The sequence below is a fragment of the Xiphophorus maculatus genome, chromosome 7, assembly GCF_002775205.1.
Source record: "Xiphophorus maculatus strain JP 163 A chromosome 7, X_maculatus-5.0-male, whole genome shotgun sequence".
NCBI classification, from domain to species: Eukaryota; Metazoa; Chordata; class Actinopteri; order Cyprinodontiformes; family Poeciliidae; genus Xiphophorus; species Xiphophorus maculatus.
In genome coordinates this window covers 446,718-470,604 of record NC_036449.1, presented here as the reverse complement: position 1 = coordinate 470,604, position 23,887 = coordinate 446,718, and the positions used below count along the sequence as shown (strand labels likewise).

Below are 23,887 nucleotides of genomic sequence, written 5' to 3'. Positions count from 1 at the left end.
ATGAAATCTGCTTAAAGCTGCGGCACGTAACTTAAAAAAAAAAAAGAAAATATTTTAGATATGTATTAAAACTTTCACTGTCCTAACAAAAGACAGATAATCTCTGAAAAAAATAATAAATCTCCTCCTGTGTTCTGCAGAACAAATAACCAATCAGAGCCAGCATTAATCAGCACTCACGAAAGATTGTTTATTTTGATGCAGCCTGCGTTTGACTTTGAATGAATGCATCCTTTATTACTTGTCATTATTTGATATAGGCAGATTTATTTGACTAATAATTTATGGAACTGAGAGCCTTACTGTTAAATATTATTTTACTGACTGGAGGTTTTTTCAGTTGCCCTTTTGATTGAATAGCTGCTGTATTGTGCCTGCATGAATTTAGCATTTTTTTATGCCTAAGTTAGGTAAATTTATTGCCGGATAATTTCTTAATTTTGTCAGATGGTAGCATTTACATCTAAAACAAAAAATTAACAGTCAATCCAGGTGATCGGTAAAGATTGGTCTCATTGGTGATCGGTATCGGAATCGGCAGCAGAAAACTTGATCGGAGCATCCCTAACGGTAAGTTGTTTCTCCACCAATAGCTCATTTAGGATTTTAACTTAAAAGACTCATTCTGTCGCGGCCTTCTTTGTTCCAAAAACCAAAATTTCCAGGTTGTGGGTGGTAACAGGTGGTTTATTTGCTTGCACTTCTGACTCAATTGTGTTATCATAAATGGCCACAGCACGTTCAGCTTTAAAAGCTCTGGTTCTGTTAAGTTTTGGTGGCTCTTGCAGCTTTAAGAGTCTGGATTTTGTTTTGTTTTATTTCTCCTTTGGCTGAAAACGGGATTTTCTTCACAAGTCTGTCCTTGAAGTCGTCATCCAGACTGACACCAAAAACCTTAGCCAGGAGAGAAGAATGGATGAAGAAGGATCTGGACTTGTCGTTGATCAGCACGTCCAGCTCAGACTGCTCCTTTCCCGCTTCTATGATCCCTACAATCTGCATGGTGACACTCTGGACAGCAGCAGCTTTCATCTGGACACAAACAGGGAAACAGGATCATAATGAATTAATACACATGTAACCAAACACTTGAATTATCTGAATAAAATTAGTTGACATGTTTAGATTCCCGAATGATCTTTATAATATTCTGTAACCTACAAAGCATCGTTTTTATTCAGTTCCAATGAATCCGTGTGAGATTTTCCCCCCCCCTCATAATGTTGTTATTCTCATGTAACAAAAGGGCAGTCGCTTCAGGCACCCATCTACCCAGGTCTTATGTTGTTTAAAGTATATTCATTCATTCATTAGTCGTTCATCTTGAATGTGGAAAAAGTAAATAAAGATGCATAATTTTAATTCCGCTTCACATTTATACGTTCTCTGTCACACAGAGACGCAACGTTCTGCACTCTGGATTTCCTGCAGTCTGAATAATAACCGGTACCTTATGAATTCTGGTGAAGTCGGTGGAGCTCAGAGACACCATTTTATTGTAAAGGTTTGTCCGCAGGTTGGTCACTCTGACCACATCTCCCACTGACATTCCTCTCAGCTGTTCTTTGCACCACAGCTTGATCCATATGGAACCGGTTTCATCTTCAAGTTGGAACTCGTGTGCATTTGCTTTGGTACCAAGTTTCTGGCATTTAATCTGAGGACCAAAAAAAAGTGATTATAAACCAATCCTTGAAACGATCGAATGTTTTCAGTGCGGCATAATAAAACACAGAGAGCCACAAATCTCTTGCTGTGAACCTGCTATCAGCAGTAATCACTTACCTCAATCACAGTTCCTTCAACACTCGCTGCTGTTTTCTCCTTAAAGGATTGGATCTTCTCGATGGGAAACAATGGACTCTGCAGCTCCAGAGTCTTGGGAACTTTAATGCCGTTGGTCTTTGAGATTCTGCTCTGGTTGGTCACCTTCATCACCATCTCACCATACACTACATCCACTTCCACATTAATGAAAAGGTAAAGTCGTCCCTTTTCAACTTCATTAAATAGTTCTTCTCCATATACCATGACTTTAATGCAATCGGTCTCGTCAGCGACTGCCAGATGGAAGAACTTCTTCTCCTGCTTCTTTTTGGTTTCATACGTACACAGAGCACATTTCTGCATAACCTTTCCAGCTACAGGTTTTCCATTGGTGTCTCCACTTTCCTTCAGCAGCTTGATGCTCTGTCTCTGGAAACAGGTTCAGAGAAATGATAGAAAGTCACAAAGCAAATTCCAACACGGGAACAAAATGGAATATTTCTAATAAAACCTAAGTGTCCAACTCACCCAATCAGGAACCTTCTGAAAAAAGAACAGACAATTATTGGTTAGACATATTTTCTACTTGGCTTTCATTTTCTGCAGTAAATTTATATCTAAAATATAGATGCAATGTCACTTTACAAAGTCATACAGTGCTCTGGAACACAGTATATCAAATGCCCTCCGTAGCTCAAAAAAACATACATTTTCGCCAGGTGATGGAGAACAGAGCTGCATGGATGCTTTTTATTTTTGCTTTGGCAATGTCCCTGCGACGTTGCCTAAGAAAATTGCAGTTTGCATAGGTCAGTTTAGGAAGGATTCCTCTGAAACCTACCAGCAGAACATGTCAGGATTTATGTAAAGACTGGGACTAAAAGGAGGTTCTGCTTCCACTGTTCATCTCTAATCCGCAGATGATGGCCATGTAAGAACATAATGATGTCGAGTGTTTTGTTTAGGTGTTTGGCACGAACATGATTTGTCAATTAGCAAAAGCTAACGCTGAATGCTAGCCTATGGTAGTCCTGTAACTCAGGTTACGTTACAATATCTACACGTTTACTGTCAGAGCTGGAAGTGACAGTCTGCATTGAGAAGTCTACAAGTTGTGAAAACATGTCTGACACTCGGATATTGTCTGAATTTTTTTATTTTATTTTTTACATGCCATGCAAACCTCCTATTACAGAACCCCTTTGGTAAATTATATACATTTTTATACAACTCAAGCTGACAAACTCACCAAGTTCATCTTACATTTTCTTGGGAAAATCAGTTTAGTCATATGATTGTAACTAGTCAACAAGCTCTATAAAAAGTCATTGCAGAGCAAAGACTAGTTGGCGCAACCTCTACTGTTGGTTACTGTGATAGTTACCTTCTCAGACTGAGAACTTCCTGGATCGTCTGTAGAAGAAGAAGAAGAGTCAGGGAGTTTCTGAATAATCAGACTTTGACTTGATTCTGTCTGTGAAGTTGATTCATTAAACTCACCAGCTCGAGTTTCATCACCTGAAGAATCTGAATCAGATTCAAACCCTGTTAAACATGAAGAGCAGCGGATCATCAACAGGTCAGATTAATGATATCAGGAGAGACCTCATAAAACAATACAACCGTGTTGAGTGATTCTGATAGTGTGTAGAAGTTATTTACTCATTATCACAAGTCTATTTACATAACATGTCAGAAAAACCCAGTTTGAAGACACGGGAGTAAAAACTCACCAGTTTTAACATCATCATCATCATCATCACTCTCAGTCTTCTTCTTTAACTCTGTTAAACACAGAGAGGCGGATCAACATGAGTTAATCCGGTTCTGATCCGTAAGCCGACCCAGAACTGAGATGAATCTAGCTGCAGGTTTTTCACCAGCAGCAAAGCACATTTTGAGAAATGAATCACAGTGATTAAACTTCACTTTCTACCCAGCAGCGGGGGGTCTAAGATCAACAGGAAATGTTCATTGTTCTTAAAGGAGCAATTTTAAACCCATTTAAAGGGACAGTTCAGGTTTTTCACCAACCGGATGGAGACTCCTGCTGCTCCTCTGACTCAGGTCCAGGTTTCCTCCTCTTTCCTGTAAAACAGTTTAGACAGTCAAAGCTCTGCAGGAAAAAAAAGAAGCTGCTCAAACCTTAACAAAAACCTCAACCTTAGCAAAATTGAATTCATTACATGCTAGATTTCTCTGTAACTTTGTTCTTACCTGTGTGACTAGATGCGGTTTGTCCATCAGGTTCCATATTGACGTAAATTTCCTCCATCGCTTCAGACTCTGTGCTGGCTTTAAACATTGACTATAAAATCCACTGCAGTAGTGGAACTAAGTGGGAAAAAAACTGTGGAAAGGAGATGAGCTGGGTAGTACTCTCTAAAACTCAGTCACCATATCTTCTAAAACAGCCATGAGGCAGATCAACAGTTTGACAAACAGTTTGCTTTGTGAAGCACCGCCTCGCTGGGAGGGAATCAAAAGGCTAACATGCCAATCAGGTGCAAGTTGGGCGGGTTAAAGTAAGAGAAACCCGATACTCCATTCAGCGAGCAAAATATCAGAGTTCAGGAGATACAAGATAGAAAATTTGACTGAATCAAGACATTGCCCAGAGGTTCAGACTGGGAAGCTAACTGGCACATTGTTAGCTAAGTATGTGGAGCAGGAAAATAGACCGTATTTACTTTAATTTATACAAACCAATTGCCTGAAAAAGATTCAATTACTGCTACATATAAAAGACAAGTGTAGTTACACCGTGTGATTTTGGCAAACAATATTCTTAAACTCATCCAAAATATTATTCTCCGTAAAACTTCTTTTATTTTCTGCTTACAGCAGCAGCAGCAATATATTTGCTACATAGATTAAAGATTCACGGTCTCATTATTTGACAGGGTTGTTCTGTTCAAAACCTTTTGGTTTGCTTGAGCAGAAATGGTGTAGTGTCTGGACATGTTAAAATGTTCAACTTTTACCACCCAAAATCCTCATTACTTTCAAATAATTCACTTTTTATTTTATTTTACTTGTTGCATGGACTCAACTTAAATAGATTAACTTATAAAGCTTTTTTTTATATCCGAATGTTCCTGCCACTTGTTTAAGATGAGTACAAACAACAAGTCGACGATAATTAAGTGATGTTCGCTTGAACTTTTTGTTTAAGTCTAATGTTTTATTTTACAGTGAGGAAGGCCGGAGTCTAGCTTTAGCAAATGGCTGAAGGCGTCTGATCCGCTTCAAACTCAGTACCTGTTTGCTCCGAGGCAAAACTTTGGTAAGGTTAAATTTAGTGGCTAAAGAAAGTCAGACGGTTTATTCTCCAATGTGAGAATCCCTTGAGGTAGTCAAGTTTCTTGTTTGATCAGATCTTGTTAGTCAGTATGATTACTAATTAACGGTTGATTCTTTTGTATCTAGATGCAATGTAATCATTCAATTCACAATTGAAGTTTTATTATCGGAATGCAGCAGATTAAATATTTCATAGTATATTTCACTGATTCCTTTCATACAGTCTAAGTTCCCTGAGAAAAAAAAAAGACCTTTCAGAGAAATATAATTTTGATTGCTTTGAGTATAATGATATTTTACTTAATCTGACTGATATGATCTTCTTTAGCGCATACTGATGCTTCACATTGATCATTTATAAGCTTATCGATCACAAGAGGTTTACTGTCTGTTAGTGAACAGACAGCATCAAGGAACAAAAGCTGCAGATCATTTTTAAGGTAACAAAACAATTCACCATGTTATGAGCAACTCTTGGAGCGTGGTTGTGTAGTGAGTATGTTTAATTTTTAATTTTAGGTAAAGTGTACCAATAGCAAACTTAGTCAATGTTATTATAAGTGGGGCTAGTTGTCAGAAGATGTAAGTAAGTCTCGGTGAGAGGGAGTATTTAAGAAAAAAACACAAATTCACTGATTGAATTTTTGGCTGATAGCCGGCATATATTTGAATTTGTGCAACAAACCCCAAAAGAAAAAAGCAAGTGTTACAGAAAAAGACAATCTATAAGAGTTTAAAATTTAAGCGATGAAGGAAATCACAAACTCATAGTCAGCACCGACTAGTCGTGCTACCCTAAATAATATAGTAAAACAGTTAAACTGTAGGTTTTCTTTAGAGGTATGTGTTTATTATTGCGCCTGGACGCACACACCCCCACACGCCGACACACACCTCGCACGCATACACACATACACAGATGGCATGGATAAATCTAAACTTATCTAGGAAAGGTGAAAATCTATGTATTAATCTTGATACTGATGATCACTTATTGTTTTTTGTGCTCTAATTGTACTGTGTTTTTTAATTTGCTCACAAGTGGTCACATGTGCCACTGGCACACAGATGGAGTGCTGCAGATCCTGAGAGCTGATAGCTGATAGTCAACCAGTATGGTGATCAGAGGTCATCATCCTGAGGGGCTTTTAACCCACCTCACACTTCTGTTTAAAACCAGAGGTAACTACAACAACGTCTCACACAGATGGTAAGATCCCCTCTCGGGCGTAGAATCTGGGCGCTGATAGCTGATAATCAATAAGCATGGTAACTAGAGAACGAATCTGTGATGTTTTAAATTGTACCTACCGGATCTATATCCTGACTGGATATTAGTTGTCCGGAGACAGAGTATCACGCTTGCCACGTGTGGTGACCAGAGGTCATGGGAACCATCCTGAGGGGCTTTTAACCCACCTCACACAGATGGTAGGACCGTATCTCCCGCTTCACATATCAGGAAGATATTCTGTTTAAAACCAAAGGTAACTACAACACCCCAAATCTATTTAAATATACTATAATGTTATATTATTCTAGATTATCTAACACTTATTGTTTTTTCATACTTTAATTGTATTATTCTTAAAACTCAATGTTTTTTCATACTTGTACTATTTTTAAAACACATAGCGGGAATAACAGATGGCGTAACAGATGGAGTGGGGGATGGGTGGGGGATGGGTGGGGGGGTGAGGGGGTGGAGGGTGGGGGGGGGGGGTTAATAGCAATCAATTAATTAGGGTCTTTAATTACTCATCCATCAAACTCCGATTAAATTTTGACAGAAGGGTGCCTATAGAGTCTCTCTAATGGCAGTCCACATTTATTCGCTGGAAGTACATCATCACAGTTTTTTCTATTTTTCTCAAATAATCCCAAAAGGAGAATGTCTATTGTCATCTGTATCTGACCTCAATCTGAGATGCACTTGGATTTTGCAGCAGGCCAATAATTACAAACACCAGCAATTCCACCTATGAATAACTAAAGAAAAATAAAATTAAGACTTTGGACTGGCCAACCCAAAGTCCCAACATGAATCCTATTGAGATTAAAAAGACACTTCATTCTCAAAAACCCTTAGAACTAGAACAGTTTTGCCTAGATGAGTGGGCCACAATTCCTCCACAGCACTGTAGGTCTCATTGCAAACGCTTGATTACAGTTGCCTAACCTGTTATTTCCTCCTTTAATAAACACTGTCATTTAAAAACTGCATTTTGTGTTTACTTGTGTTTCTCTGACTAATATAATTGGTTTGATGTACCAAAACACTGAAGTGTGACAAGCCTGCAAAAAAAGGAAATCAAGAAGGTGTCAAACAGTTATTCACAACACTGTAATGAACTGATGATAACCCTGGAACAGAAAAAAAAACCTTCTGTACAACAACTGTGCATCAGGATCTTGTGGTTGTCTCAGTCATTGCCAGCTCCACAGAGGTAACACAAAGCTGTGCTCCTTACCTCCAAGGCCAATCCCGAGAACAAGAAATATCATCAAGATGAGGCTTGAAGCAATCAGCAGTTCAAATCGATGAGGAATGAGTCTGTTTTTCCATCCCTTATCCAAGTCATTGTCTGCTAATAAAAAAAACACAGAATAAAGTTTAGAATATTTAGCTGATTTTTCCTATGAATAAATACTTTCTCCCAGTATTTTGTACTTTCTGATAATCAGAATATTTTTCATATTCACAAAGGTTGACATTCGAAATGAATTGTGCCTACTATTGCTCTCATGAGGATATTTTGTTCTGAGAGCCTTTTTGTTGGTAGAGTCATATTGTTTGTCTGTTAGTCTTCAGTTCATGTGACTAACCAACAGAGGAGATGAAAAATTAAAACTCTCAATAATTGTCTTGTACAAAAGCTCTAATAGGCTATCCCCGAGATAGCCCTGTAAAGACTGCGTTCACACTACAGCCTGATGTGACCCAATTCCGATTTTTTTGCCGTAATGCAACCTGTATCTGATCTTTTCATGACAGTCTGAACTGATTTTTTTCTAATGCAACAGAGGCCACTTAGACATTCAACATGTAGATACGATACAAATGTGACCTAATATCAAGGTTGCATTCATCCGACTGGAATGTCATTGATACTCGACAAATGTCAATATTTCGAACCCAAGCAGAAAGGAAAACAACAACTATGGTAGACAATAACAGGAATTAAGTTGTAAATATGCTGGTCAGACAACAACTTCAAAATAGCAAGATATGCTCCACCTTTAGCATCCGTGATTACTTCTGCAAACACTGAGTACTGCTTCTTTTTTATGGCGGTTGGTAAAACACTGAACACGCTCTCTATGTGTGATGTTATTTTGCCCTCTACTGCGCATGCGGGACACTTTCAGGTTGTTTACAGTTCACAATGGAGATCACATACAAGTCACATATATTTGGAAGTGTGAACGGCCATGGCAAAAAATTCCCGTTATGAAAAAAAATCGGAATTGGGTCACTGTAACCTGTAGAGTGATCGTAGCCTAAGTCGTATTAAAAGATAGTGTCTTTGAGAACATTTCTTAAAAATATAGTGAGTGTTTTCAGCAACGTTGAGCTGACTGTTCAGGAATGACCCAAGGTATTTAAAATTTGTCACAGTTTCAACAGGTTGGTCATCGAGTGAAACTGATCCCACTTTCAGGGGATTCATTTAATTAGCTCTACATCCTTAAGAAAATGGAAAAAAGTATGGTGTTTTATTAGAGAATTTATCTTTTACAGTGCGAGTAATGCCGGAATTAATAATAAATAATAAAGACTTTGTGGTATTGTGATACATTTATGATAGTTGTGTTACCACCCCCATGACACTAGAGGCAGTACTAGACTCAAGAAGATGCAACTAAGGAGCAGAATTAGAAAAACATAGAAAGCTATAGAATTTGTTAAGAACTGTGAGCTGCGCTGAAGTAAATAAAAGAGAGAAGTTCAAATACATGCTGAAAGTGGAACTCCTTCCTAAAGGTGAAGATATCACAGATTTCAAAAGAAAATATAAACAGGAGACCACAGATAATATAGGAAATAGCGCCCCCTTCATTTCCGGAGTGGAAGCTTCCCATTTTCAAATATGGTATTGGTCTGCCATGTGGTCTGGCCTCGCCCCTTACTGTTACCTGCAGCAAGATGTATTTGCTCTACTTGGCTAAACCAAAACAGCAGAAGATGCTTCAGCACTGTGGGGTATTTTTGTTCAAATTGACGTGAGGGCTTGGAGGATAACTTCTCACAAGTAAGATGAAAATATTGTTTAATTTTTGTGAATAGAATATTACTATACTCTATTTATGTCCACCAGCAAAATGGTGGACATTTCGCTGGTGGACAGCGAATATTAGCCATAGTGCATTTGGTAATACTGAGGTTCAGCCCAGCTATGAAGGCTAGCCGAGATTTTGAACATCTTAAAAAGTTTGAATTTATCCTTAACATTATTTTTCCTTTTGATTTTTGAAGATAAAATCCTTTAAGAATGGAACAGTGCATTTGACTGGTTTCACTTATCAGAATGTCCACCAATCCATCCAGCTATCAACTTCTGCTTATCTGGGGTCGGGGTAGAAGCCTAAGAAGGGAGGCCCAGACTTCCCTCTCTCCACCCACTTGGGCCAGCTGCTATAGGGGAATCCTGGCCACTTCGCACTTGGCTGCAGACCACTCCAGCTGTAGATCACAACCAGATGGAGCCAATAGGACCACATCATCTGTTAAAAGCAGAGTTGTGATCCTAATGTGGCAGTATGCCCTGTAGGCTTGAAATGCACCACACAAATGCCTGAATCTAATTGGTTGCGGCGCTGGCTGTCGGTATATTAAGGGCCCTCCCTCACCTCGTTGACATCACATTGTATTCCTTCCAGTTCAGACCTTGGCGTTTGCTGGCGCTGCACGCTAGGTAAGGCAGGCTTAATCTCTTTATTGAGCTTATTTCTATTTTCTGTATAACAACCGCACACTAATGCATGTTCGAATGGTGCGGTTAAATACACTCTAGTCGATTGACCCTCCTTGTGGTAAGAAGCTTCCCACACTTAATGTTTGTTAGCTCAGCTTCTGTTTGTAGTAATTTGTAGACCATTAATTGAGGACTCTGACAACAGTTTGTCTTTAGCCGGCAGGCATATTGTACTGAAAACCAAAACCCCTTTTACCGGAAACCATACATGTACATAACCCGCCTCTGGTACGGAACACCCCGAGGACCATAACCCACCACATCTCCCCTTCCCCAAAGTAGTGATAAAATTTTAAACAAAACATGGACTACCTAACTAAAAGCATACAGTCTGTCTACTGAATACTGAAAATAACATACTGAAAATAACATACATAATAACAATAACATTTGAAACAGGTTTTAAATGTTCTGAAAATGTTCTGCCTTATTGGACATAATCTTTGAGCCATGCTGGTGCCTTCACCTCCCTCCTTGGATGAACCCTTTTCACATTCTCCTCCACCCTCACTTCTGGTGCTGCTGTAATTTGTTCTGTCTCCCACATTCTCTGTAGGGCTTTGAATGTCTGGTGCTGCTGGTCTTTGAATGTCTGGTAAGGGTCTGAGATGTGCCTTGTTTCTCCTCACCTCTTCTGAATCAATCTCCACGACTGCTTCTCTCAGCACAGTAGCTATCTCCTGGGTGTTTGTAATCCAGACGCGCTGACCTGCTTTTAGCTCTGGCCTGACCCCCACTCTATGTCTTTTGTTGTAGGCCAATGTCTGTGCCTGTTTTAACTCTTTGTCCTGTTCTGCAAATTTCTTTTGGTTTGGCCACTGTGGTTTAAGTTGACTGGGTGAGAGTGGCAAGGATGATCGCAGCCTTCTGCCCATCAGGAGCTCAGCTGGTGAAGGGCCTTGATTCAGCGGCGTGACCCTGTATGCCAACAGGGCCTTGTATGGGTCGGTGTTCTTCTTCAAGAGGCTTTTCACTGTTTTTACCGCCCTCTCTGCCTCTCCGTTACTCTGAGCGAAGTATGGACTACTGGTGACATGTCTGAAGTCATAGTCTGTGGCAAAAGAGGAGAAAGAGCTAGAGGAAAACTGAGATCCATTATCTGTTATCAGTATTTCAGGCACCCCATGTCTATCAAAAATAGATTTCAAGCCACTAATAATTCCTGCTGATGTGGTTATAGATGTCTTCATTATTTCAATGTATCTTGAATAGTAGTCTACTACTACTAAATAAGTCATTTTCCCAGTAAGACATATCTGCCCCAACTTTCTGCCAAGGCCACTTAGGCAGCTCTGAGGGTATCATTGGCTCTGGGTGTAGCTGTTGGTACTTAACACATGTCTCACACTGGCCCACCACCTTTGTGATTTGGGTATTCAGGCCTAACCACCACACAGATTGCTGAGCCCTCAGTTTGCATTTGGATATCCCCATACGTCTGCTGTGGCGTGGCGGTTCGTCCCAGGACGGATCCTTAATTGTTGCTTGATTTATTTGTCGTGAACTGAATTGTATAATTGTGAATTTGTAGTGGATACAATGTATATATTTCACACCCGAATGTGTATCGTATTTTTCAAACTATAAGGCGCACATAAAATCCCTATATTTGCAAAAAAAATCGGCACTGCACCTTATATTCCGGTGCACCTTATGCATGACCAGTGTACCATATGCTTTATTATGACTTTGGTAAGCGATGAAGCCACTCCCCTTGATTGTCGAAGCATAATTGCTGCTGGTCAGAAACCTCGTGGAGTCGGCTTTCTATGCTGTCTAGACAGACTTGTTTTGGGGTGGCAAACCACTTTTCCTGATACGTACAGTGCTTCAGTCATCAATGAACAGCCAAGCAACAGCAATCGTCATCATCCGATCATGAATCGGATGATGACGAGAGGGATCCGGGCTTGCTTGATGCCACTATCGCCCAACTGTTAAATTCCGACACCGAAGAGGAGGAATTTGATGGACTTGTAGAAGATGAATGATTGAAAAAGTGAGTGTACTTTTTTGTGTAATATTGACAGTTATTGTTAATGATTTGAATAAAGTCTGACCTATCCGACTACCGTATTTTGTTTCGCTTTATGCGCCTTATAATCCAATGCGTCTCATATATGAAGATGGATCCGTTCACTGATACTGCGTCTTATAATCCGGTGCGCCTTATAGTCCGAAAAATACGGTACTTTTATTGTGAAGGTGAGAAGAGAAAACACCAACGGTTGTACTTCATTCGTTTTTATGTTTATATTGGAAGACATTGAGAATAAACCAAGACTCAAATTACTTTTTCTTCTTTTTCTGCTGACTTCCACATTGGTGATCCTGAACATCTGCGAACACCTGAACATGGTTTTTAACGAGAACTCACCAGATACTGCCGTCGCTTCTCTGCCAGTTGTGCTTTTGGACCCAGTTTCTTGCCAGGCAGGCCTTACTCCAACCGCCGCTTCTGTTGTTGCTGCCATTATCAAGCTTCCAGAGTTCTGGCCGCAAGATCTATGGCTCCAGCATCTGGAAGCCCAGTTCCATCTCTGTGGGATAACCACAGATGAGACCAAGTACTTCCATGTAGTTGCTGCGTTGGATTCCGTTTCCACCCACCGTCCGATGGGTCTGCTGAGGAACCCACCAAGCTTTAACAAGTACAGCGCACTCAAAGAGAATCTGCTTCGGCTCTACCAACTGTCAGACATGGAGCGGGCCGATCGCTTGCTCTCTCTGAATGGCGTTCGGGGATCGCAAGCCCTCCGCGCTGTCAGAGAACATGCTGGCATTACTTGGCTCAGGAGATGTTTGTTTCCTTTTTGCACATCTGTTTCTGCTCTAACCTTCCACCTGTTTGCACCACGCTGGCCAGCTCCCCGCTAATCCAGACAAAAGATTATCGCTCCGTGGCTGAAGAAGCAGACCAGATTTTGTTGGCTTCCAGGCACTACAGTATGAATGCACTTCTATTAGGTGTGACTCAAGGAGAGTCAAAGCCTGTCGATGCTGTGGCTGCGGTTACGGAGCGACAGATGGATGACATTCTCTGCTTCTACCATCGCCGGTTCGGAGTGAAGGCGAAGCGCTGCATCCCTCCATATTCGTTCGTGCGTCAGGGAAAGGACAGAGCCAGCGCTTGCTAGCATCTGTGTGTGCTGGCAGTTTGGACAAGCTGCTTTTCATCATGGATGAGTTCTCTGGACGGCGTTTCCTGGTGGACTATCGCTGGACGCGGCTAACGGCACCCCAATTCGCACTTTTGGATCAAGGTTAGTTTCTGTCTGTTTCAACGTACATCATGTGGTGTGTCTGAATACAGTGCATTAAGGGTTAATGCTTTACGCAGGTTACGTTACAGAAAGTACAGTAGACCAATAGGATTGTGTGTGGGGGATCACGGGGTTGGACGTGTTACGTCTGGGAAGGCTGTTCAATAAAGTGGATAATAACGTCAAGACACAGTTGGTCCGTGCTGAATTATTCTCCTTAAACGGGAGATACGACATGGTGTCAGAAGTGCTGTGTTTATGACGGGAAAGTAAAATTGAAACAGAACTCGGCCCATGGCGACAGAGACAGAGGGAGAGACATTGGTGGACAGAGGGAGAGACATTGGTGGACGTTATGACAGAACATGAGGAAAACGTTAACGTGCAGCAAAGGGAAGTGAGCATGGCGGCTAGCGCACCCACTGCTACATTTACATCCAGCCACCGGAGCCCTTCGATTTCGGCAAACCGCTCAAATGGACAAAATGGATCCGGAGGTTCGAGAGATTTCAGCAAGCGAGCAACTTGGCCTCGAACTCCGAGGAGAATCAGGTTAACACTCTGATATATTGTATGGGGGATGAAGCCGACGATTTATTGAGAGGGCTAAAGCTGAGTGATGCTGACAAGGAAGAGTATGACAAAGTAAAAAAAGGATTCGGGGATTTTTTTGTTGTGAAAAAGAACATTGTGTTTGAACGCTCATGCTTCAATATGCGAAAACAAGAGCCAAATGAGACTGTCGAAGCATTTGTCACTGCCCTGCATGCTCTAGCACAGCACTGTCAATACGGGGACTTGCATGATGAACTCATACGAGATAGGATTGTAGTGGGGCTTGCAGACACCAGACTTTCCGAACGACTGCAGATGGAGGGAAATTTGACTTTGCAAAAAGCCATAGATATGGCCAGACAGTCGGAAGAAGTAAAAAAGCAACAGAGCACACTTAGGAGTGACGCTAGCAGTGTGATGCAGATGGAGGGTAGCTCCATAGACAGACTGATAAAGAAGGGACAGAAATATTCAAACCTGAAAAACAGTGGTGCACGTGCACGCCAACACACGCAAGGCAGAGACAAAGACGTGCAGCGCTGCGCTCAGTGTTTCAAATGTGGAGGTCCTTCTCACGTCAGAGCGGAATGCCCAACGACGCAAAATGCCGGGGCTGCGGAAAAAAAGGCCACTACCAGCGCGTCTGTAGAAACAAGGCTGTAGTAGCGTGCATTGAGGAAGAAGAGAGGAAAAGTTTCTTCCTGGGTTCTGTGACATCCAAAACCAATAAGTGGGAGGTGGATGTGGAGATAAAAGGGAAACTGTTGAAGTTCAAACTTGACACTGGCACAGATGTAACTGCCATTTCTGAAAGTGACCTGAAAGACTTGTACCAGGGGCACAAAGGCCTGTTCTCCATGAGCCAGAGAAACCCTTGCTGGGTCCAGGAAAGATACAGCTGGAGGTAGTAGGCTATGCAAAAATGCAGCTGATGTACAAAGCCAAGTAGACGGAGGAGAAGGTTTATGTGGTCAAAAACCTGGGCACACCTTTGCTCGGGTTACCAGCCATTATTGCCTTGGGCATACTTATTCGAGTCGACAGTGTCACTATGGACTCTTTAAAGACAACCTACCCAAAACTTTGCAAGGGCCTAGGTGACATTCAACGACCTTACCATATCAAGCTCAAGCCAAATGCTATACCATTCTCTTTAAAAACACCACGGAGAATCCCTCTGCCTCTGATGGAAAAGGTGAAGGAGGAGCTCCAGCGGATGGAAGAGATGGGGGTCATCAGGTGCGTTGAAGAGCCTACAGATTGGTGCGCTGGCATCGTCGTCGTCCCAAAGAAGAACAGCCAGCGACTACGCCTGTGTGTGGACTTCACAGGCTTGAACCAGTATATGTGCCGCGAGAAGTACGTCCTGCCATCAGTTGATCAGAGTCTAGGGATGCTAGCTGGAGCCAGAGTCTTCAGTAAACTAGATGCGAACATGGGTTTCTGGTAGATTCCCTTAGCAGAGGAGTCAGCGAAACTCACAACATTTATAACACCTTTCGGACGGTACCATTTCCAGCGTCTTCCGTTTGGGATCAACTCTGCGCCCGAGCACTTCCAGCGTGTTATGGCAGAGGTCATAGACGGACTGGACGGGGTAGTCTGCCACATCGATGACCTGCTGGTGTGTGGAAAAGACCAAGATCAGCACGACGTTTGTCTACATTGTCTGTTATTGCGCAATAGCCAGCCCCGCCCACTCCTCACAACTCTCCTGGGCTGACTACTGACCAGTTCTCTGTCTAACAGGTCCGGAAAATCTCTAAGACCTGGGTATTACCCTAAAAGAGGTCTATAAGAGATAATCTATTCAAACTGGTGGCGAAAGCGATTCGTCTAGCTCTAACTACCTCCGATCCAGAAGCTACGACCCTTTACAGTTAAGAAACAATCAGCTGAGTAGCCCTCGCAGCTGCATAATTCCAATAACCACTTCTGTTAACGGTAGCTCGCTTCCTAAAATATAACTCGCTCTTGGAACCGGCTAGATTAAATTTAGTGACTTAGATATAAGTCCCAGGGTCATTATTTACACTCACTAAAGGAAATTATGAAGCCACCTATTTACTAGAATCATGTACATTAGTTTTACCTCAATTAAAAGAACTGAAAAATAATTAAATGACTCAATTAATCCCAATGTCCACCAACCTCATTAGAATTTTATAGTATAATTTTATTAAGCAAGCTTAAGCAGGGATATGTGACATACAAATCAATAATTAATTGTATATAATTCAAGAGCAATACAATAAAGTCAACATGTATAACTATACTATCCTGTCTCTTTTCCCTAACCTATGTCGCAAATTCTAAGATGGACTTTTAGGGAGCAGATTCAACTCACACCCAGTTGATGGTGAATCTTGGCAACAGAAACATCCAGAATCCTTGGTCAGAGTCTTTGTCCTTGTGTGGAAAAATCCTCCTTAGAATAGAAGCAAAGCAGAACGGGTCCAAATCCTTTGTAAATCCCGCTCTTTCTCCCTCAGGGATCTTTGTCTTTTCTCCAAGTCTGTTGCAGAGTTTGAGATCGTTGGGTTGAGGCAGGGCCGACGGTCGAATAAGGAACCAGGGCTGGGGCGGTAGGATCTTGTCCCTTCTTGGCGGCGCGAAGTCTCAACTTCCCCGTGGCTCCGAGGTGCGGTCCTCTGCTGTTCCTCAATCTGCTTCTCCGTGTTGACTCGTCTCCAGCGCCGCGGACTAAGAACCGTTGCTTCCTCTTTTCAGTCTTCTTTTATACTTTTTACGCCCATATGTGTGTATTGGGAGCTTGGTCTACGTGTTCTTTTTATTTTTTTCTGAACTTCTAAGTCTCGTGGAAAGTCCCATCTTTCCCCATCTTGCGACATATCCTGACAGCAGGGCCTCACCCATCATGCTGACTTTACCGTACTAGATTCTTCTCTTTTCTATAACTCACTATATTATCTATGACAAATCATTAACCACATACATCCTGTATTAAACCCATTTGAATCGATTTTTAAATCATCACAACTTTGATATTCATTAAGAATTAATCACAGCTCCCACTTATTATAAATCATCAAACATAATCATTACATTGTTGTTACCATTACAGACCATTATTCAGAAATACATTTCAGAAAGTTATTTAATGATTACCGATACCCATATTACCAATTATATTCATACATATTCAACTTAATTATTATTTTAATCAAATCACAAGATTGCTTTATTTCCCTCAGGCTTTTATGCACCTTTTCTGCATGTACCTGGAAAGATCTCACAACCCCATGCCAGTTTTCTTGACAACATGCCCTGCTGAAAAAGCTCGAGCAAGCAGGGACACAGACAAGTGCGAGCTCACCAGGAGTGAGGTGGTCTTCCTCGGGCACGTCATCACCACGTCAGGTATCAGGCCCGATCCGGAGAAGATAAAGGCTATCAGGGACATGAAAGACCCTATGAATGTGAGCGAGTTGAGGAGCTTCCTAGGAATGGTAAACCAGGTGGGAAAATTCATACCCCAGCTAGCAGAGAAAGACAAAGCTCTCCGTGACCTCCTCTCAAAGAAAAACTGCTGGCTGTGGGGTGTGGACCAGGTGGCGGCTTTCAGGGCGCTGAAAGAGGCACTAACCTCTCCACCAGTCCTGGCCATGTATGACACGAGCAGGGACACCAAAGTATCGGCAGACGCTGCATCGTATGGACTGGGGGGCGTACTCCTCCAGAAATGGGACAGTGAGTGGAGGCCGGTAGCTTATGCATCCCGCTCACTTTTACCCACCGAGCAACGCTACGCGCAAGTAGAAAAGGAGGCCCTGGGTCTAACTTGGGCATGTGAGTGCTTCCGGGACTTCCTGTTAGGAAAGCACTTCTGCCTAGAGACTGACCATAAACCACTCCTTTGCTTACTGGGCGCACAAGCACTCGACCTGTTGCCACCAAGGATACAGCGTTTTCAAATGAGGCTCATGCGCTACTCCTATGACATTGTGCATGTTCCGGGGAAGTCACTCTGGACTGCCGACACGTTGTCACGGTCACCGGTACAGAAACAAATGACACTGAACTGATGGAGAGCACGAACATTTACGTGGACTGCATTGTCAACAATTTACCTGTCAGTCCCACGTTTATGGACACACTCAAGGCACAGCTGGAGGCTGACAGTGTATGCTCTCGCGTCATGAAAATATGTGCAGACGGATGGCCAGAGCACGCAAAGCAGGAACCGCTCCTAAAACACTTTTGGCCCGAGCAGGCCACACTCACAGTACAAGATGGACTGTTGCTGAAGGACACGCGTCTGGTCATTCCAGTAGCAATGCGGAATGACGTGCTGGACAGGCTGCACGAGGGCCATCAAGGGGTCGTGAAGTGTAAAGCACGGGTCCGTCAGACCGTGTGGTGGCCTGGGCTCGGACAACAAATCACGGAGATGGTGCTCAGATGTAGAACGTGTCTGCAAGAGCGCCGCAATCACAGTGAGCCACTCATGCCGTCCGACTGCCCTGAGCGCCCGTGGCAAAAGCTGGGGGCTGACCTCTTTGAGCTGGGGGGGAAAACCTATCTCCTTGTTGTTGATTACCTCTCCAGATATGTCGAACTTGCCCTGCTGACACACACAAAATGCAAGGATGTGATTAACCATCTAAAATCAATGTTTGCCAGGCACGGTATCCCAGAGAGTCTCATGTCTGACAATGGGCCTCAATTTTCCGGCCAGGCGTTCGCTTCCTTCGCCACAGCATATGGGTTCAAACACCTTACCAGTAGCCCCAAATTCCCACGTAGCAATGGCGAGGCTGAGCGAGCTGTACAGACCATGAAAAGTCTTCTGAAGAAGGCAACCGACCCATACATGGCTCTTCTTGCATACAGAGCCACTCCTCTTCAGAACGGATACAGCCCGGCACAGTTGCTCATGGGTCGACGTCTCCGCACCACGGTGCCGACACATCCCTCTGAGCTACAACCTGCGTTACCTGATCGCAGCTCGCTGTTTCAGAAAGAAAGGGAGAAAAGGATGTCAGATGCTGCAAACTTCAACAGGCGTCATCGTGCAAAGCCACTCAGTAGCCTGTCACCAGGTCAGGAGGTGTGGATAACTGACACAAAAACATCAGGGACAGTGATCCAGAGTCACACCTCGCCGAGATCATACCTTGTGGATGTGCCACATGGGGTGGTAAGACGAAACCGCCTGCATCTTATACCACTCCAGTCTCCAGCACAAGACGAGGGTGGACAGCAGCAACAGGAGCCACTGCCGGTTCTAGAGCAGGATCATGCACCACCTGCTTTGGGGTCTCCTGTGCCCTCTCCGGGGGTTTCTACTCCCAGAACCAGGTCTGGGAGAGTGATTAAACAGCCCACTAGACTGAACTTATAAAAAAAATAAATAAAAGAAAGAGAGATTTTGTTAATGTTCATGAGGTGCTGAAAAGGTTGTTTTACAATGTACCAGTTACAGGGGAAATATGTACTACAGAAAATAAGTTTGAAAATGTTGTATTTGGAAATATTATTTAAGAAGTTAAGAAAGTAATAGAGTACCAGAAGTATGTGTTTAACAGGATTCGTTTTAACCCTGCTTTCTTCCACAGGTTTAGATGGACTTTTAAAAAAGAAAGGGGGAGATGTGGTGTGTCTGAATACAGTGCATTAAGGGTTAATGCTTTACGCAGGTTACGTTACAGAAAGTACAGTAGACCAATAGGATTGTGTGTGGGGGATCACGGGGTTGGACGTGTTACGTCTGGGAAGGCTGTTCAATAAAGTGGATAATAACGTCAAGACTCAGTTGGTCCGCGCTGAATTATTCTAATAGCTTCTGTATCTTTACCTATTTTGGGTGCAGATTTTTTGTGTGCTTTTAGCTTATTAGTACATGTTGCTAATAGCTGCTTAATAGATGCTGTGTCTTTTGATTTTCACCCCTGTGAACTTGGTGGTTCCGGCCATTGACCCCTCGCCAACATTCTTCATCTTCCTTCTCAAAACAGAGCGCCGCTGCATGCTGTGCGTTCATTCTTCACATAATCCTTTGTATACAGAACAGAAACCACTAAGCTAAAAACAAATTCCGAAGTGGATGCCACCGATCGCCCCGATATCCAAACTTTGCATCAATTTCGCGATCTCACTGCCTTTCCCGCTACTCCATTCGCGCCTCTACTCCGTTTCCGCTTCTCTTTCACTGTAACTTGAGCAATTTTTCTTAGTTTCTTTGCAACAAAATACAGCCCATAATTATTTGTTGAAGATGTGAGATTTCTAATAACAAAGGAATCTAATGTTGCGTTTCGTTTTTGCGTTTGAAGGTCATTTCCTGTCACATTCCCAGAAAAAAACGTTTTTAACATTTATCTGACATTCGGAAAAATATGGTTTACTTATTTTAGCATAACTCCGGTTTTACTTGGCCTATTAACACAATTTAAAAACTGGTGTGTAGTTTAAAATGTGCACTTCAAGCACAAGTTGAAAGTGAGACTGGGGGAGGCGGAGTATTCACACTATGTACTTTTTCAAAATCCCAAGAAACTTCTCAAAAAATTGCATGTTCCTTTGTTGGGTGAAAAGGCTGTTTATGCAGTTTATGCAATGCCGGTAGTGATGGAGTCTAAATGAGAGACATGGAGGGTGATTTACAATGTTTTCTTTGGTCTAGAGATGTCCTAGATGAGGATATTATACACATGCAAAGAGAAAGATAGGAAGTGGAAGTTCATTTCTGATTGCAACTTCCGATTCGGGAAATGGCTAAATGGCGATTCCACCAATTTTTTCCACTACCTTCATTTTAAGCATCTTTCGTCTACTCCAGTTGAAAAAACTACAACACAAAGACTCTTCAAACATGGACTGGAATATTCTGCTCTATCAGCAGAATATTTAAAACCAAGTTTGTGATTTGTGAGACTTCAGTAAACCACTTTTTTGCATTTGGACCAAACAAGAACTGAACTCCACCTTCTCCGAAATTAGCATTATTTTGCTGTTTTGTACTTTTAACTTTGTTTTCTCTCATTTTTTATATTCAGTGTAGCAAGATTTGATCCTATTTATCAGACAGTATAGTAAACCTAGTTAATTATCCTAATTAGTTTAAAAGGTTTACCCAGCAACTCATGGACTTGCAGCATTCAACCCTCCTGGACCAGCAGGTAGTGACAGTAGAAAATGGCAGCATGCATTCAGGGACAATAAAACAGGAAGCTTAGTATGTGCACCAGTATCAGAAGTCGACAGTCAATCATTTTGAATGTAAGGCAGGCATCCATAAATGCACTGGAAAACACAAAATCCCTACCAGATCTCAGGCAGTGAAATAAATGGAGTATAGCCAAGAGAATTAAAGTTTTGTATACAAAAATAATTATGTATACAAAAACACAATTCAGGTGATTCATAACTGAATGTCTTTTTTGTAGTGAGAAAGAAAAGCTACTCATGCAACTATGAGCAGAAGTCGAGAAATGTTCAAATCAAAGAAAAGCTGTGAAATAAAAATGTTTACAAATAAAAAAATTTTAATGGTTTGAACTAGGACTTCTCATACGAATGTAGCAGGATGAAGCCTACCCCAGGATTGAGGACACCTGGCACCTAATTACCTCATAAATGGGTGTGGAGCATAAAGGAAGACTCTCTCACCTGTTTTCTTTATGCCTGCATTTGGTCGCACTTCAGTAGGAAGGTCGCTTGATTAGCTTGCAGTGGTCAAAACTCTAACATCAGTAAGTAATGTTTCTCCTCCTGTATAAGATCTGGAATTTTAGTAGGTCAACTCAAAATGTCTAAATTTAGAAGCTGCCTGAAGTCTCCTGCTTGGTACTGGGGTGTGGCTGTAATTTACCCTCCCCAGTTCAGCTTGGCAACATAAAACGGGTATGTTTTTATTTTTTTAATTGCACCCATGCAGTTCAATAGCACAAAAATGATGACTATTTATATATAGAAAGTACTGGCAAGTGGATCCTCCTGCTGTTGGGCCGGAAGGGGCTCACTGGTCAGGGTGGAGTCATCCATCTCTGCAGTGGTCAAAACTCTGCAGTTTTGGCCACTGCAGAGTTTGTAGGTGACAATGGCTTTCTCTACCTTCTGCCATTTTCTAAAATCACCTATTAATCTGTAACTTCATTTCAGACATAAAGCTGCTGCACCTCGCTGGAGACCCTGCTGCTTTGTTTCTTTTATTTTCTGCTTTGTTTATTTCAACTATTTGTTTGGTTTCTTAGTTTTGTGCTTTTTTTTAAAATTTATTTCGGGTTGTTCTGTGTGGCCTTCGGCCTTGCTGCAGGTAGCAGCCTTGGCTTTTTAGATTACTTAATTCAAGCATTGATTTTTAATGACTGGATATGTCAGAGGTTAGGGGTAACCTAATTTTAGCACTTCATGTCTAAAATGTAGTGTCTTTCTTTTTTTTTCTTTTTTGTTTTGTTTAACCCCACCCTTTTGTATCCAGCCTGAGAGCTGAAGGTGGTGGGAGGAGGGTGTCCAGGGGACTGGACCTGTGTGATTTGCAAGTGACCGGTGTTGGGATTTCTTCACAATCAAGTGTCTGTTCACAAGTGCTTGGGGTGATTTATTTGGATTTATTCATTTGTTTTAGGAACCAGTTCCCCACATTTGGACTGCCCTCACCCTGCTGGTAGGTCTCAGTACTGTGCACTTCCCATTGTGGTTCTTCAAATTTTAATTGTCTTTTTAAAACATGGAACAATAAAATGTAACTTTTTTTTGGTGGAATAAAGTCTTGTTCTCATTTGGTCACGAACCCAAGTGCCTTACTGGCGATCCATTTCCTTGGGTGCAATCCCCAAGATGGCGTTGCTGACCCCTTCTGGTTACCCTGCTTTGAGGGGCAGAGTCTCAGATTCATACCATAGTGCCACCACACTAACACAAACATGTCTATTATGACTTTTCTTGTCATTCTGCCCAAATTATTTAGCCAGTACGATAGAAGAATCTTTTCCATCTTTGAAGTGTATAGATGTTGTAGTGTGATCCAAATATCATATTATATAAACTGGAAATATACATATGAGCCGCACTCTCGGTTTTCAACAAGGATGTAGCAGAGGTCTGGCTCCTTATAAAATCTATTAAAAACGCATCCCTCTAACACCAAACCATGGATTCGTTCACGCTGAGCTTACGTGCAGCGGCTATCGACCTGTACTGCCAGATCAATTGCCTTCAACTTAAAAGCTGCATCATATGAACTTCTTCCTGTGGTTTCCATGATGAGGGGGTCTGAGTTTGAAAACATTTCTCTGTCGTGCCTGCTGCTAGCATGTGCTTATTCTAAATGAAAATCAGCACTTTATTCTTTGATTTCCAATGTTTCACTTCCTGCTAGAAAGCCCCCTGGTGGTTGAAGAAAAATCCACAGAAAAGCCATACCGGGCTATAAGCCGCATGGTTCAAAGTGTGGGAAAAAAGTAGCGGCTGATAGTCTGAAAAATAGGGTTCATAAAAGGCTGAAATCACCCTTTATTGAAATTTCACAAATCAAATAAAGGGTTCACCAATCTCACACTTGGTTTTAAATATTCTGCAATTAAAGCAGAATAATCTAGTCAGGTTTGAAGAGTCTCGGTGTTGTATTTTTAACTAGAATTGAAAGATACAGAAGGTAGTGAAAAAATAGGTGGAATTGCCCTTTAGCCATTTCCCAAATCAGAAGCTGCAATCGGAAACTAATTTCAGCTTCGTGTCTCTCAGCCTAATATCGTCATCTAGGACATCTCTAGACAATAGGAAACGTTGTAAATCATTTTTTATGCCTCTCGTTTACACTCCACCACCACTACTGGATTTCCAGAAACTGTATAAACATGCATTTTCACCCAAAAACAAAAGTTTTTCAGGATCTCAAGAAACTAAATCGGGATCTCGAGCATATCTCTATAAGTAAGATATATCACCCACATGTACAATTTTTTTCAGATTTAATTTTAGTCAAATTTTACAGAAATTGGAAAAGAAACAAGGGTGTTACAACCATTTTTGGAAGAGATTCATGCTTATCCTACATCA

At 41.9% G+C, this 23,887-nt stretch overlaps 2 protein-coding genes across 2 annotated transcripts in view; both read right to left on the bottom strand.

Moving 5' to 3' along the window:
* Positions 1-23,887, bottom strand: part of tmprss3 (transmembrane protease, serine 3) — a 127,825-nt gene that overhangs the window by 62,346 nt on the left and 41,592 nt on the right. Inside the window, exon 4 of the mRNA XM_023337092.1 lies at positions 7,542-7,658. Coding sequence (XP_023192860.1) covers positions 7,542-7,658 — 117 coding nt within the window. The remainder of the gene's footprint in view (positions 1-7,541; positions 7,659-23,887) is intronic.
* Positions 671-4,235, bottom strand: LOC111609318. The gene is made up of 9 exons (XM_023337091.1): positions 3,985-4,235; positions 3,802-3,855; positions 3,501-3,551; positions 3,268-3,312; positions 3,152-3,180; positions 2,296-2,310; positions 1,786-2,196; positions 1,451-1,657; positions 671-1,032 (listed from the first exon to the last, which is right to left on the bottom strand). Exons 1-9 carry the CDS (start codon positions 4,070-4,072, stop codon positions 766-768), a joined length of 1,167 nt encoding a protein of 388 aa, XP_023192859.1. The 5' UTR covers positions 4,073-4,235; the 3' UTR covers positions 671-765.

What these genes read in the sequence shown, in the direction of transcription:
- LOC111609318 (XM_023337091.1), bottom strand. Translation starts at nt 4,072, where the DNA reads ATGTTTAAAGCCAGCACAGAGTCTGAAGCGATGGAGGAAATTTACGTC. An exon ending in GCAGCAGGAGTCTCCATCCG is followed by an intron (nt 3,552 to 3,801) that starts GTTGGTGAAAAA and finishes TGTGTTTAACAG; the next exon opens with AGTTAAAGAAGAAGACTGAG. An exon ending in TTGAAGGAACTGTGATTGAG is followed by an intron (nt 1,658 to 1,785) that starts GTAAGTGATTAC and finishes TTTGGTCCTCAG; the next exon opens with ATTAAATGCCAGAAACTTGG.